This window comes from Anolis carolinensis, unplaced genomic scaffold (assembly GCF_035594765.1).
Source record: "Anolis carolinensis isolate JA03-04 unplaced genomic scaffold, rAnoCar3.1.pri scaffold_24, whole genome shotgun sequence".
In the NCBI taxonomy this organism is placed as follows: domain Eukaryota; kingdom Metazoa; phylum Chordata; class Lepidosauria; order Squamata; family Dactyloidae; genus Anolis; species Anolis carolinensis.
The window spans coordinates 275,938-294,064 of NW_026943833.1; the positions used below are offsets into that span (position 1 = coordinate 275,938).

At 26.9% G+C, this 18,127-nt stretch overlaps 1 protein-coding gene across 2 annotated transcripts in view; it reads right to left on the reverse strand.

The window, feature by feature from the left end:
• Window positions 1–16,927, reverse strand: part of git2 (GIT ArfGAP 2) — a 77,561-nt gene extending 60,634 nt beyond the window's left edge. Inside the window, exons 1-3 of one of the 2 annotated variants that reach the window (XM_062966566.1) lie at window positions 16,747–16,927; window positions 2,690–2,823; window positions 440–552 (exon numbers count right to left, since the gene is read on the reverse strand). In XM_062966566.1, the coding sequence (XP_062822636.1) occupies window positions 440–552; window positions 2,690–2,823; window positions 16,747–16,798 (299 nt within the window). In that variant the 5' untranslated portion in view covers window positions 16,799–16,927. The remainder of the gene's footprint in view (window positions 1–439; window positions 553–2,689; window positions 2,824–16,746) is intronic. The other variant, XM_062966565.1, reaches the window with a different exon arrangement.
• Window positions 16,928–18,127: the final 1,200 nt, after the last annotated feature.

Here is an 18,127-nt window from a genome sequence, read left to right on the forward strand (position 1 = left end):
TAAAATATACAATAATAAATAATAAAAAAATAAATCATATAATAATATAATAGAAATATAATATTATAATTAAATAATAAATAATAAATAGTAAAACAAATAATATAAAATATGTGTTGTCGAAGGCTTTCATGGCCAGGATCACAGGGTTGTTGTGTGTCTTTCGGGCTGTGTGGCCATGTTCCAGAAGCATTCTCTCCTGACGTTTCGCCCACATCTATGGCAGGCATCCTCAGAGGTTGTGAGGTTTCTCCATACTTCACAACCTCTGAGGATGCCTGCCATAGATGTGGGCGAAACGTCAGGAGAGAATGCTTCTGGAACATGGCCACACAGCCCGAAAGACACACAACAACCCTAATATAAAATAATTATGATATATAATAATAACAATGATGATGATGATGATGATGATAATAATAACAATGATGATACTTACTGGACTTTATCCTGAGGGTTGGCCTTTCTCCTTCCGCTCATGACCGAAGCCGGATCCAGAAGCGAATGCTCCCAGATGGAGTTCGCTCCATTGTTGTATAGGGTCTCCACCATCTCCAATAAATCATAATAACAGTATATTGTTATATGTATTGACATAAACGACATAATAATATAATATAAATAATAGTATAAAATAATAATAATAATAATAATATAATTGAAAAATCATTGAAAGTGAGGGCATCAATATGCCCAATGGCCAAACAATAAAGTCTCACCAGCCAGAGGCCTATAAATATCTGGGCATACTACAGCTGGACAACATCAAGCATGAACATGTGAAAACCATGGGAAATTAGCGTGGCTCGTTTTTGAGTTATTATTGTCCAATCTACTCTCGAAACACTGAAAAGTGAAGTGTTTCAAGGATATTTCCTGTGTTTATGTTATTTTTTGGCTTATCTTCGGAATAAACTTTGTTATGTATGTTAACTGGCGTCTGACTCTTGACAGGTACACTTGAAAATGCATTCTGCCTGCCATGGACACAGATTCCCCTCCTGAACAAAAAGATCTCATAATAATAATATAATTGAAAATTCATTGAAAATGATGGCATAAATATGCCCAATGGCCAAACAATAAAGTGTCACCAGCCAGAGGCCTATAAATATCTGGGCATATTACAGCTGGACAACATCAAGCATGAACATGTGAAAACTGTGGTCAGCAAAGAATACACACAAAGGGTCAGAAAAACTCTCAAAAGCAAGCTCAATGGAGGCAACACCATCAAGGCCACAAACACCTGGGCCATACCTGTCATAAGATATACTGCTGGCATCATAAACTGGACACAGATGGAACTGGACAATTTGGACAGAAAAACAAGAAAACTCATGACCATTCATCATTCACTGCACCCTCGCAGTGATGTTGACCGGCTATATCTGCCTAGAAGATCAGGGGGCAGAGGACTCTTACAAGTCAAACAAGCCGTCAAAGAAGAAGAACATGCCCTGGTAGGATATGTAAAGCAAAGTGAAGAACCTGCTTTGATTGAAGTCAAAAATCAGAAACTCCTCAAAGCACAGCAGACAAAAAACCAGTACAAGAAAACCGCACTACAAACTAGAGCTGACAGCTGGCACAACAAAACACTGCATGGAAAGTTCCTTGACAAAATGGAAGGAAAAGCTGACAAGGAGAAGACCTGGCTGTGGCTCACAAATGGTATTATTATTATTATTATTATTATTATTATTATTATTATTACTAACCAGTACAAGAAAACCGCACTACAAACTAGAGCTGACAGCTGGCACAACAAAACACTGCATGGAAAGTTCCTTGACAAAACGGAAGGAAAAGCTGACAAGGAGAAGACCTGGCTCTGGCTCACGAATGGGACACTGAAGAAGGAGACAGAAGACCTGATCCTTGCAGCCCAGGAGCAAGACATCAGGAGAAAGGCAATTCAGGCCAAGATCGAAAAATCAGCTGATGACCCAAAGTGCAGACTGTGCAAGGAAACAGATGAAACCATGGATCATCTCCTCAGCTGCTGTAAGAAAATCGCACAGACAGACTACAAACAGAGGCACAACTATGTGGCCCAAATGATCCATTGGAACTTATGCCTCAAGTCCCACCTCCCAGCAGCAAAGAACTGGTGGGATCACAAACCTGCAAAAGTATTGGAAAATGAACATGCAAAGATACTGTGGGACTTCCGAATCCAGACTGACAAAGTTCTGGAACACAACACACCAAACATCACAGTTGTGGAAAACAACGAGGTTTGGATCATGGATGTCGCCATCCCAGGTGACAGTCGCATTGACGAAAAACAACAGGAAAAACTCAGCCGCTCTCAGGACCTCAAGATTGAACTTCAAAGACTCTGGCAGAAACCAGTGCAGGTGGTCCCAGTGGTGATGGGCACACTGGGTGCCGTGCCAAAAGATCTCAGCCGGCATTTGGAAACAATAGACATTGACAAAATCACGATCTGCCAACTGCAAAAGGCCACCCGACTGGGATCTGCACACATCATCCGAAAATACATCACACAGTCCTAGACACTTGGGAAGTGTTCAACTTGTGGTTTTGTGAAACGAAATCCAGCGTATCTATCTTGTTTGCTGTGTCATACAATGTCGTTGTGTCAATAATAATAATAATATAATAACAATATAATGAAAATACAAATTAATATAATAATAATAATAATAATAATGCCATATACCTGTAGGAGAGTGGGCGGCCATGGGTTGTGCTTGAGGTGCCGCACCTGGGAAATGTGCCGCCCGAGGCTGCGATGGACGCTGCTGCACTCGTCGCAAATCAGGACCCCGCGGTTGACCGAGGCCCACGACGGGTCTAAAAGAATATGAAATAATAATAATAACAGGAACCTGCTTTGATTGAAGTCAAAAATCAGGAACTCCTCAAAGCACAGCAGACAAAAAAACCAGTACAAGAAAACCGCACTACAAACTAGAGCAGAATAAGTACAAGAAAACCGCACTACAAACTAGAGCAGAATCAGTACAAGAAAACTGCACTACGAACTAGAGCAGAATCAGTGCAAGAAAACCGCACTACGAACTAGAGCAGAATCAGTGCAAGAAAACCGCACTACAAACTAGAGCAGAATAAGTACAAGAAAACCACACTACAAACTAGAGCAGAATCAGTACAAGAAAACCGCACTACGAACTAGAGCAGAATCAGTACAAGAAAACCGCACTACAAACTAGAGCAGAATAAGTACAAGAAAACCACACTACAAACTAGAGCAGAATCAGTGCAAGAAAACCGCACTACAAACTAGAGCAGAATCAGTACAAGAAAACCGCACTACGAACTAGAGCAGAATCAGTGCAAGAAAACCGCACTACGAACTAGAGCAGAATCAGTGCAAGAAAACCGCACTACGAACTAGAGCAGAATCAGTGCAAGAAAACCGCACTACGAACTAGAGCAGAATCAGTACAAGAAAACCGCACTACAAACTAGAGCAGAAGCAGTACAAGAAAACCGCACTACAAACTAGAGCAGAATCAGTACAAGAAAACCGCACTACGAACTAGAGCAGAATCAGTGCAAGAAAACCGCACTACGAACTAGAGCAGAATCAGTACAAGAAAACCGCACTACAAACTAGAGCAGAATCAGTGCAAGAAAACCGCACTACAAACTAGAGCAGAATCAGTACAAGAAAACCGCACTACAAACTAGAGCAGAAGCAGTACAAGAAAACCGCACTACAAACTAGAGCAGAATCAGTGCAAGAAAACCGCACTACGAACTAGAGCAGAATCAGTACAAGAAAACCGCACTACAAACTAGAGCAGAATCAGTGCAAGAAAACCGCACTACAAACTAGAGCAGAATCAGTGCAAGAAAACCGCACTACAAACTAGAGCAGAATCAGTGCAAGAAAACCGCACTACAAACTAGAGCAGAATCAGTACAAGAAAACCGCACTACAAACTAGAGCAGAATCAGTGCAAGAAAACCGCACTACGAACTAGAGCAGAATCAGTACAAGAAAACCGCACTACAAACTAGAGCAGAATCAGTACAAGAAAACCGCACTACAAACTAGAGCAGAATCAGTACAAAAAAACCGCACTACAAACTAGAGCAGAAAAAGTACAAGAAAGCCGCACTACAAACTAGAGCTGACAGCTGGCACAACAAAACAATAATAGTAGTATAATATCCATATAAACTGTATTAATTAAAAAGTTGTCAGGTGTGTCAGGTTTGTGAGAGTAGGCTTGAAACACTCGCCAGTTCGAATGCTATGTTGTGTCCGAATTTCATAGCAATCGGTGGAGTCGTTTGGGAGATACGAGGTCCCTCACGCACGGGCATTACATTTTTTATTTATACAGTTTATATGGATATTATACTACTATTATTATTTATATAATACTATTATAGAATACTATTTTTATATTACATTATTATTTATATCATATTATATTGCTATTGTCAGGTGTGTCAGGTTTGTGAGAGTGGGCTTGAAACACTCGCTACTTTGAATACTATGTTGTGTCCGAATTTCATAGAAATCGGTGGAATCGTTTGTGAGATACGAGGTTCCCAAACTAGTCTAGGATTTTACCTTTCTCAGGTGTGTCAGGTTTGTGAGAGTGGGCTTGAAACACTCGCCAGTTCGAATGCTACGTTGTGTCCGAATTTCATAGCAATCGGTGGAATCGTTTGGGAGATACGAGGTCCCCAAACTAGTCTACGATTTTACCTTTCTCAGGTGTGTCAGGTTTGTGAGAGTGGGCTTGAAACACTCGCCAGTTTGAATGCTATGTTGTGTCCGAATTTCATAGCAATCGGTGGAATCGTTTGGGAGATACGAGGTCCCCAAACTAGTCTGTGATTTTACCTTTCTCAGGTGTGTCAGGTTTGTGAGAGTGGGCTTGAAACACTCGCCAGTTTGAATGCTATGTTGTGTCCGAATTTCATAGCAATCGGTGGAATCGTTTGGGAGATACGAGGTCCCCAAACTAGTCTGTGATTTTACCTTTCTCAGGTGTGTCAGGTTTGTGAGAGTGGGCTTGAAACACTCGCCAGTTCGAATACTATGTTGTGTCCGAATTTCATAACATTCGGTGGAGTCGTTTGGGAGATACGAGGTCCCCAAACTAGTCTGTGATTTTACCTTTCTCAGGTGTGTCAGGTTTGTGAGAGTGGGCTTGAAACACTCGCCAGTTCGAATGCTATGTTGTGTCCGAATTTCATAGCAATCGGTGGAGTCGTTTGGGAGATACGAGGTCCCCAAACTAGTCTGTGATTTTACCTTTCTCAGGTGTGTCAGGTTTGTGAGAGTGGGCTTGAAACACTCGCCAGTTCGAATACTATGTTGTGTCCGAATTTCATAACATTCGGTGGAGTCGTTTGGGAGATACGAGGTTCCCAAACTAGTCTACAATTTTACCTTTCTCAGGTGTGTCAGGTTTGTGAGAGTGGGCTTGAAACACTCGCCAGTTCGAATACTATGTTGTGTCCGAATTTCATAACATTCGGTGGAGTCGTTTGGGAGATACGAGGTCCCCAAACTAGTCTGTGATTTTACCTTTCTCAGGTGTGTCAGGTTTGTGAGAGTGGGCTTGAAACACTCGCCAGTTCGAATGCTATGTTGTGTCCGAATTTCATAGAAATCGGTGGAGTCGTTTGGGAGATACGAGGTTCCCAAACTAGTCTACAATTTTACCTTTCTCAGGTGTGTCAGGTTTGTGAGAGTGGGCTTAAAACACTCGCCAGTTCGAATGCTATGTTGTGTCCGAATTTCATAACATTCGGTGGAGTCGTTTGGGAGATATGAGGTCCCCAAACTAGTCTATGATTTTACCTTTCTCAGGTGTGTCAGGTTTGTGAGAGTGAGCTTGAAACACTCGCCAGGTCGAATGCTATGTTGTGTCCGAATTTCATAGCAATCGGTGGAGTCGTTTGGGAGATACGAGGTCCCTCAGGCACGGACATTACATTTTTTATTTATACAGTTTATATGGATATTATACTACTATTATTATTTATATAATACTATTATAGAATGCTATGTTTTATATTACATTATTATTTATATCATATTATATTGCTATTGTCAGGCGTGTCAGGTTTGTGAGAGTGGGCTTGAAACACTCGCCAGTTCGAATACTACGTTGTGTCCGAATTTCATAGAAATCGGTGGAGTCGTTTGGGAGATACGAGGTTCCCAAACTAGTCTAGGATTTTACCTTTCTCAGGTGTGTCAGGTTTGTGAGAGTGGGCTTGAAACACTCGCCAGTTCGAATACTACATTGTGTCCGAATTTCATAGCAATCGGTGGAGTCGTTTGAGAGATACGAGGTCCCCAAACTAGTCTACGATTTTACCTTTCTCAGGTGTGTCAGGTTTGTGAGAGTGGGCTTGAAACACTCGCCAGTTCGAATGCTACGTTGTGTCCGAATTTCATAGCAATCGGTGGAATCGTTTGGGAGATACGAGGTTCCCAAACTAGTCTACGATTTTACCTTTCTCAGGTGTGTCAGGTTTGTGAGAGTGGGCTTGAAACACTCGCCAGTTCGAATGCTATGTTGTGTCCGAATTTCATAGAAATCGGTGGAGTCGTTTGGGAGATACGAGGTTCCCAAACTAGTCTACGATTTTACCTTTCTCAGGTGTGTCAGGTTTGTGAGAGTGGGCTTAAAACACTCGCCAGTTCGAATGCTATGTTGTGTCCGAATTTCATAACATTCGGTGGAGTCGTTTGGGAGATATGAGGTCCCCAAACTAGTCTATGATTTTACCTTTCTCAGGTGTGTCAGGTTTGTGAGAGTGAGCTTGAAACACTCGCCAGGTCGAATGCTATGTTGTGTCCGAATTTCATAGCAATCGGTGGAGTCGTTTGGGAGATACGAGGTCCCTCAGGCACGGACATTACATTTTTTATTTATACAGTTTATATGGATATTATACTACTATTATTATTTATATAATACTATTATAGAATGCTATTTTTTATATTACATTATTATTTATATCATATTATATTGCTATTGTCAGGCGTGTCAGGTTTGTGAGAGTGGGCTTGAAACACTCGCCAGTTCGAATACTATGTTGTGTCCGAATTTCATAGGAAACGGTGGGGTCGTTTGGGAGATACGAGGTCCCCAAACTAGTCTGTGATTTTACCTTTCTCAGGTTTGTCAGGTTTGTGAGAGTGGGCTTAAAACACTCGCCAGTTCGAATGCTATGTCGTGTCCGAATTTCATAGCAATCGGTGGAGTCGTTTGGGAGATACGAGGTCCCCAAACTAGTCTATGATTTTACCTTTCTCAGGTGTGTCAGGTTTGTGAGAGTGGGCTTGAAACACTCGCCAGTTCGAATACTATGTTGTGTCCGAATTTCATAGGAAACGGTGGGGTCGTTTGGGAGATACGAGGTCCCCAAACTAGTCTGTGATTTTACCTTTCTCAGGTGTGTCAGGTTTGTGAGAGTGGGCTTGAAACACTCGCCAGTTCGAATACTACGTTGTGTCCGAATTTCATAGCAATCGGTGGAGTCGTTTGGGAGATACGAGGTCCCTCACGCACGGACATTACATTTTTTATTTATACAGTTTATATGGATATTATACTACTATTATTATTTATATAATACTATTATAGAATGCTATTTTTTATATTACATTATTATTTATATCATATTATATTGCTATTGTCAGGTGTGTCAGGTTTGTGAGAGTGGGCTTGAAACACTCGCCAGTTCGAATACTACGTTGTGTCCGAATTTCATAGCATTCGGTGGAGTCGTTTGCAAGATGACGGACATTATATTATTATTTATATAGATTATATGCATAGTATACTATTATATTATTACTTAATACTATTATATAATACCATTATTTATATTACATTATTATTTATATTATACGGATATTGACCTGCCTCTTGGGAGGGAGGTAGATATAGATACATAATATAGAGATATAGATAGATGTATAATATAGTATTATTATATTATTTTTCTATAAAACAATTTTATGTTTATCTTATATTCAATTATTTATTTTCCTTTATAATTCATTTTATATATATTTTCTATTATTTTACAAGAAAGGATTTTCAATTTAACGTTTGATTCGGGAAACTTAACTTTATATTATTTTACATCGTAACTACTTTAATTATTATTATTATTATTATTTTATTTTTAAAACTTTATTTTTATTTTTTTAAACTACGTTTAAAGTATTTCTAATTTCATTTAACTATGGAAATTATTTTATATTAATGTTTGATTCGGGAAACTTAACTTTATATTATTTTACATCGTAACTACTTTAATTATTATTATTATTATTATTTTATTTTTAAAACTTTATTTTTATTTTTTTAAACTACGTTTAAAGTATTTCTAATTTCATTTAACTATGGAAATTATTTTATATTAATGTTTGATTCGGGAAACTTAACTTTATATTATTTTACATCGTAACTACTTTAATTATTATTATTATTATTATTTTATTTTTAAAACTTTATTTTTATTTTTTTAAACTACGTTTAAAGTATTTCTAATTTCATTTAACTATGGAAATTATTTTATATTAATGTTTGATTCGGGAAACTTAACTTTATATTATTTTACATCGTAACTACTTTAATTATTATTATTATTATTATTTTATTTTTAAAACTTTATTTTTATTTTTTTAAACTACGTTTAAAGTATTTCTAATTTCATTTAACTATGGAAATTATTTTATATTAATGTTTGATTCGGGAAACTTAACTTTATATTATTTTACATCGTAACTACTTTAATTATTATTATTATTATTATTTTATTTTTAAAACTTTATTTTTATTTTTTTAAACTACGTTTAAAGTATTTCTAATTTCATTTAACTATGGAAATTATTTTATATTAATGTTTGATTCGGGAAACTTAACTTTATATTATTTTACATCGTAACTACTTTAATTATTATTATTATTATTATTTTATTTTTAAAACTTTATTTTTATTTTTTTAAACTACGTTTAAAGTATTTCTAATTTCATTTAACTATGGAAATTATTTTATATTAATGTTTGATTCGGGAAACTTAACTTTATATTATTTTACATCGTAACTACTTTAATTATTATTATTATTATTATTTTATTTTTAAAACTTTATTTTTATTTTTTTAAACTACGTTTAAAGTATTTCTAATTTCATTTAACTATGGAAATTATTTTATATTAATGTTTGATTCGGGAAACTTAACTTTATATTATTTTACATCGTAACTACTTTAATTATTATTATTATTATTATTTTATTTTTAAAACTTTAATAATAATAAATAATAAAATAAATACTAATTGTTTTCAACTCAAAGGAAGGGGAAGTGACCACGTTTCTGAGAATCGGCAGCTACAACAGGAAGCTTGCACATTTCTACTTCCTGTTTTGACATTATTGGCCTCGGAAAAAAAAAATAACAGACAAAAGGAGGAATGGACAATAAGAATAAAAATAAAATAGGAATAAAAATGGATGAAAATACAGAATTTATTGTATGACTAAAATAGAATAAAATAAATACAGACTAAGAAATTGATAAGAAATCTATAACGAAAACACAGCCCACCAATACCAAATAATATAAAATATATAAATTATATATAACTAATATAAAAAGTATAAAATATATGTTAATGATATATTCACAATATGAAATGATATAAAAAATAAAAATAGTATAAAATATATAAACAATTTATAACTAATCTAAAACAGTATAAAAGATATATTCACAATATGAAATAATATAAAATATATAAATTATATATAACTAATATAAAGAGTATAAAATATATAAATGATATATGTTAATGATATATTCACAATATGAAATAATATAAAATATAAAAAATAAAAATAGTATAAAATATATAAATAATATATGTTAATGATATATTCACAATATGAAATGATATAAAATATAAAAAATAAAAATAGTACAAAATATATAAATAATATATAACTAATCTAAAACAGTATAAAAGATATATTCACAATATGAAATAATATAAAATATATAAATTATATATAACTAATATAAAGAGTATAAAATATATAAATAATATATGTTAATAATATATTCACAATATGAAATGATATAAAGTATAAAAAATAAAAATAGTATAAAATATATAAATAATATATAACTAATCTAAAACAGTATAAAAGATATATTCACAATATGAAATAATATAAAATATATAAATTATATATAACTAATATAAAGAGTATAAAATATATAAATAATATATGTTAATGATATATTCACAATATGAAATGATATAAAATATAAAAAATAAAAATAGTATAAAATATATAAATAATATATAACTAATCTAAAACAGTATAAAAGATATATTCACAATATGAATTAATATAAAATATATAAATTATATATAACTAATATAAAGAGTATAAAATATATAAATAATATATGTTAATAATATATTCACAATATGAAATGATATAAAATATAAAAAATAAAAATAGTATAAAATACATAAATAATATATAACTAATCTAAAACAGTATAAAAAATATATTCACAATATGAAATAATATAAAATATATAAATTATATATAACTAATATAAAGAGTATAAAATATATAAATAATATATGTTAATGATATATTCACAATATGAAATGATATAAAATATAAAAAATAAAAATAGTATAAAATATATAAATAATATATAACTAATCTAAAACAGTATAAAAGATATATTCACAATATGAATTAATATAAAATATATAAATTATATATAACTAATGTAAAGAGTATAAAATATATAAATAATATATGTTAATGATATATTCACAATATGAAATGATATAAAATATAAAAAATAAAAATAGTATAAAATATATAAATAATATATGTTAATGATATATTCACAATATGAAATGATATAAAATATAAAAAATAAAAATAGTATAAAATATATAAATAATATATAACTAATCTAAAACAGTATAAAAGATATATTCACAATATGAATTAATATAAAATATATAAATTATATATAACTAATATAAAGAGTATAAAATATATAAATAATATATGTTAATAATATATTCACAATATGAAATGATATAAAATATAAAAAATAAAAATAGTATAAAATACATAAATAATATATAACTAATCTAAAACAGTATAAAAAATATATTCACAATATGAAATAATATAAAATATATAAATTATATATAACTAATATAAAGAGTATAAAATATATAAATGATATATGTTAATGATATATTCACAATATGAAATAATATAAAATATAAAAAATAAAAATAGTATAAAATATATAAATAATATATGTTAATGATATATTCACAATATGAAATGATATAAAATATAAAAAATAAAAATAGTACAAAATATATAAACAATATATAACTAATCTAAAACAGTATAAAAGATATATTCACAATATGAAATAATATAAAATATATAAATTATATATAACTAATATAAAGAGTATAAAATATATAAATAATATATGTTAATAATATATTCACAATATGAAATGATATAAAGTATAAAAAATAAAAATAGTATAAAATATATAAATAATATATAACTAATCTAAAACAGTATAAAAGATATATTCACAATATGAAATAATATAAAATATATAAATTATATATAACTAATATAAAGAGTATAAAATATATAAATAATATATGTTAATGATATATTCACAATATGAAATGATATAAAATATAAAAAATAAAAATAGTATAAAATATATAAATAATATATAACTAATCTAAAACAGTATAAAAGATATATTCACAATATGAATTAATATAAAATATATAAATTATATATAACTAATATAAAGAGTATAAAATATATAAATAATATATGTTAATAATATATTCACAATATGAAATGATATAAAATATAAAAAATAAAAATAGTATAAAATACATAAATAATATATAACTAATCTAAAACAGTATAAAAAATATATTCACAATATGAAATAATATAAAATATATAAATTATATATAACTAATATAAAGAGTATAAAATATATAAATAATATATGTTAATGATATATTCACAATATGAAATGATATAAAATATAAAAAATAAAAATAGTATAAAATATATAAATAATATATAACTAATCTAAAACAGTATAAAAGATATATTCACAATATGAATTAATATAAAATATATAAATTATATATAACTAATGTAAAGAGTATAAAATATATAAATAATATATGTTAATGATATATTCACAATATGAAATGATATAAAATATAAAAAATAAAAATAGTATAAAATATATAAATAATATATGTTAATGATATATTCACAATATGAAATGATATAAAATATAAAAAATAAAAATAGTATAAAATATATAAACAATTTATAACTAATCTAAAACAGTATAAAAGATATATTCACAATATGAAATAATATAAAATATATAAATTATATATAACTAATATAAAGAGTATAAAATATATAAATAATATATGTTAATAATATATTCTCAATATGAAATAATATAAAATATAAAAAATAAAAATAGTATAAAATATATAAACAATATATAACTAATCTAAAACAGTATAAAAAATATATTCACAATATGAATTAATATAAAATATATAAATTATATATAACTAATATAAAGAGTATAAAATATATAAATGATATATGTTAATGATATATTCACAATATGAAATAATATAAAATATAAAAAATAAAAATAGTATAAAATATATAAATAATATATAACTAATCTAAAACAGTATAAAAGATATATTCACAATATGAATTAATATAAAATATATAAATTATATATAACTAATATAAAGAGTATAAAATATATAAATAATATATGTTAATAATATATTCACAATATGAAATGATATAAAATATAAAAAATAAAAATAGTATAAAATATATAAACAATTTATAACTAATCTAAAACAGTATAAAAGATATATTCACAATATGAAATAATATAAAATATATAAATTATATATAACTAATATAAAGAGTATAAAATATATAAATGATATATGTTAATGATATATTCACAATATGAAATAATATAAAATATAAAAAATAAAAATAGTATAAAATATATAAATAATATATGTTAATGATATATTCACAATATGAAATGATATAAAATATAAAAAATAAAAATAGTATAAAATATATAAATAATATATAACTAATCTAAAACAGTATAAAAGATATATTCACAATATGAAATAATATAAAATATATAAATTATATATAACTAATATAAAGAGTATAAAATATATAAATAATATATGTTAATAATATATTCACAATATGAAATGATATAAAAAATAAAAAATAAAAATAGTATAAAATACATAAATAATATATAACTAATCTAAAACAGTATAAAAAATATATTCACAATATGAAATAATATAAAATATATAAATTATATATAACTAATATAAAGAGTATAAAATATATAAATGATATATGTTAATAATATATTCACAATATGAAATAATATAAAATATAAAAAATAAAAATAGTATAAAATATATAAATAATATATAACTAATCTAAAACAGTATAAAAAATATATTCACAATATGAAATAATATAAAATATATAAATTATATATAACTAATATAAAGAGTATAAAATATATAAATGATATATGTTAATAATATATTCACAATATGAAATAATATAAAATATAAAAAATAAAAATAGTATAAAATATATAAACAATATATAACTAATATAAAAAGTATAAAAATATATAAATAATATATAAATAATCTAAAACAGTATAAAAGATGTTAATAATATATTCACAATATGAAATAATATAAAATATAAAAAATAAAAATAGTATAAAATATATAAACAATATATAACTAACATAAGAAGTATAAAAATATATAAATAATATATAAATAATCTAACAGTATAAAAGATGTTAATAATATATTCACAATATGAAATAATATAAAAAAATAAAAAATAAAAAATAGTATAAAATATATAATATATAAGTAAAACAGTATAAAAGATATTAATAATATGTTCACAATATGAAATAATATAAAATATGAAAAATATAAAATAGTATAAAATATATAAACAATATATAACTAATATAAAAGTAAAAAATATATTAGTAATATATAAATAATAAAAAACAGAATATAATATATTCATAATATGAAATAAGATAAAATATAAAAAATACAAAATAGTATAATATATATATATAACTAATATAAAAAGTATAAAATATATTAGTTATATATAAAAATTATAAAACAAAATATATTAATAATATATTCACAATATGAAATAATATAAAATAAAATAATACAAAATAGTATAAAATATATAAATAATTTATAACTAATACAAAATAGTATAAAATATATAAATATAAAACATTATAAAATATATTAATAATATATTCATTTATATATTAATAATATATTAATGTAACATAAAAATAAATTTTTTAATACGAAATAATATAAAATATATAAATAATATATAAAATATGAAATAGTAAAATAATATACAATAAAACAGTAATATGTTATATATACTATTTTTAATGTATTATTTTATTTTATTTTGTGTTGTTTTACTATTTTATTGTGCTATTTTATTATTATACTGTTTTGTTGTATATTATTTCACTATTTCATATTTTTATATATTCTTTATATATTTTATATTCTTTCGTATTATTTTATTTAAATATATTTTATATTTATATTTAAATATTATTCCTATAATTTCTATATTATTATATGTTATATATACTATTTTAATGTATTATTTTATTTTATTTTGTGTTGTTTTACTATTTTATTGTGCTATTTTATTATTATACTGTTTTATTGTATATTATTTCACTATTTCATATTTTTATATATTCTTTATATATTTTATATTCTTTCGTATTATTTTATTTAAATATATTTTATATTTATATTTAAATATTATTCCTATAATTTCTATATTATTATATGTTATATATACTATTTTAATGTATTATTTTATTTTATGTTGTTTTATTATTTTTTACTATTTTATTTCCTATGTTTTGCTATTTTATTGATTTATTATCACTGTTTTATTGTACAATATTGTACTTTTTCATATTTTTATATATTCTTTATATATTTTATATTATTTTATTTTATATTTAAATATTATTTCTATAATTTCTATATTATTATATGTTATATATACTATTTTAATGTATTGTTTTATTTTGTGTTGTTTTACTATTTTATTGTGCTATTTTATTGATTTATTATTACTGTTTTATTGTACATTATTGTACTTTTTCATATTCTTATATATTCTTTATATATTTTATATTATTTTATTTTATATTTAAATATTATTTCTATAATTTCTATGTTATTATATGTTATATATACTATTTTAATGTATTGTTTTATTTTGTGTTGTTTTACTATTTTATTGTGCTATTTTACTGATTTATTAATAATATAGAAATTATAGAAATAATATTTAAATATAAAAATAAAAACATATTTCAATAAAATAATATAAAATATATAAAGAATATATATTATTATATGTTATATATGCTATTTTTATGTATTATTTTATTTTGTGTTGTTTTACTATTTTATTGTGCTATTTTATTGATTTATTATTACTGTTTTATTGTACATTATTGTACTTTTTCATATTCTTATATATTCTTTATATATTTTATATTATTTTATTTTATATTTAAATATTATTTCTATAATTTCTATATTATTATATGTTATATATACTATTTTAATGTATTGTTTTATTTTGTGTTGTTTTACTATTTTATTGTGCTATTTTATTGATTTATTATTACTGTTTTATTGTACATTATTGTACTTTTTCATATTCTTATATATTCTTTATATATTTTATATTATTTTATTTTATATTTAAATATTATTTCTATAATTTCTATATTATTATATGTTATATATACTATTTTAATGTATTATTTTATTTTGTGTTGTTTTACTATTTGATTGTGCTATTTTATTGATTTATTAATAATATAGAAATTATAGAAATAATATTTAAATATAAAAATAAAAACATATTTCAATAAAATAATATAAAATATATAAAGAATATATATTATTATATGTTATATATACTATTTTAATGTATTATTTTATTTTGTGTTGTTTTACTATTTTATTGTGCTATTTTATTGATTTATTAATAATATAGAAATTATAGAAATAATATTTAAATATAAAAATAAAAACATATTTCAATAAAATAATATAAAATATATAAAGAATATATATTATTATATGTTATATATACTATTTTTATGTATTATTTTATTTTGTGTTGTTTTACTATTTTATTGTGCTATTTTATTGATTTATTAATAATATAGAAATTATAGAAATAAATAAAATACAGAAAAACCAATAATAAAAATATAGAAATATTATTCAATACAATACAAGAGAACAAGAAATATATTTAAAAACATAGAAATGGATAATAAAATAAGCAATAACATAGAATAAAATAAAGGAAATGACAATAGAATGGAATTAGATCACGATTAAATGCATAATATATTTAAATATATGCATATTTTAAGGCGAAACTCTAGCCAGGCCTTCCGCGCATGCGCAGTAGAGAGCGAGGCCTAGCTTTTTTCCTCACCTGAAGCGCTGCAGTCCGCACAGACTTCGCTACTCCGGAGTCGTTTCGACATAACAATAAATAATACGACCAATAATGGTGATAATATTGATAATCTTGAGGAGAAGAAGTATAATCCGAATCGGAATCCGCTCCCGTCAGAAAGCAGAAGAGAAATGAAGGGAAATGTTCCCACTGCGCATGCGTCGCCCGTGACAGAACTTCTGCGCATGGCAAGTGGCGGAGGAAGGGGACGAGAAGTCGCGGCGGCCATCTTTGTTTCTGGCGGAAATATAGATAGCTATAGCTATAGATAATAATACCTATAATAATACATATATATCATAACAATACATAAAATACACATTAATACAATACTGTAATATATATATAAGATTCAAAATAGCCGCGCTTGCCCACATCCAAAATGGCGGGTCCGTTGAAAACAACAGCGTTGCCCTCTTCCAACATGGCGGCTGTATTATTGTTTTAATATTATATGCAAAATGGCGAGGTTTGCCCTCACCCAAAATGGCGTCGCGGTTCAAAACGACAGCGTTGCCCTCTTCCAACATGGCGGCTGTATTATTGTTTTAATATTATATGCAAAATGGCGAGGTTTGCCCTCATCCAAAATGGCGTTTTGCTTCAAAACAACAGCGTTGCCCTCTTCCAACATGGCGGCTGTATTATTGTTTTAATATTATATGCAAAATGGCGAGGTTTGCCCTCATCCAAAATGGCGTTTTGCTTCAAAACAACAGCGTTGCCCTCTTCCAACATGGCGGCTGTATTATTGTTTTAATATTATATGCAAAATGGAGAGGTTTGCCCTCATCCAAAATGGCGTTTTGCTTCAAAACAACAGCGTTGCCCTCTTCCAACATGGCGACTGTATTATTGTTTTAATATTATAGGCAAAATGGCGAAGTTTGCCCTCATCCAAAATGGCGTCGCGGTTCAAAACAACAGCTTTGCCCTCTTCCAACATGGCAGCCCTATTATTGTTTCAATATTATATACAAAATAACGGAGTTTGCCCTTATCCAAAATGGCGTCTCGGTTCCAAATAAAGGCTTTGACCTCTTCCAACATGGCCGCTATATTAATATTTTAATATTATATTCAAAAGAACGGAGTTTGCCCTCGTCCAAAATGGCGTCTCCAATCACAACTGAAGTGTTGCCCTCTTCCAACATGGTTTCTATATTAATATTTGAATATTATATTCAAAATGGCGAATTTTGCCCTCGTCCAAAATGGCGGCTCATCTTAAAACGACAGCCTTGCCCTTTTCCAACATGGCCGAATACGCGGTTACAAAATGGCCGCCGTGGATTGCCCTTACCTATCATGGCGTCCGAAGAGATGTGAACGGACCGTTTGCCCATAAACAACATGG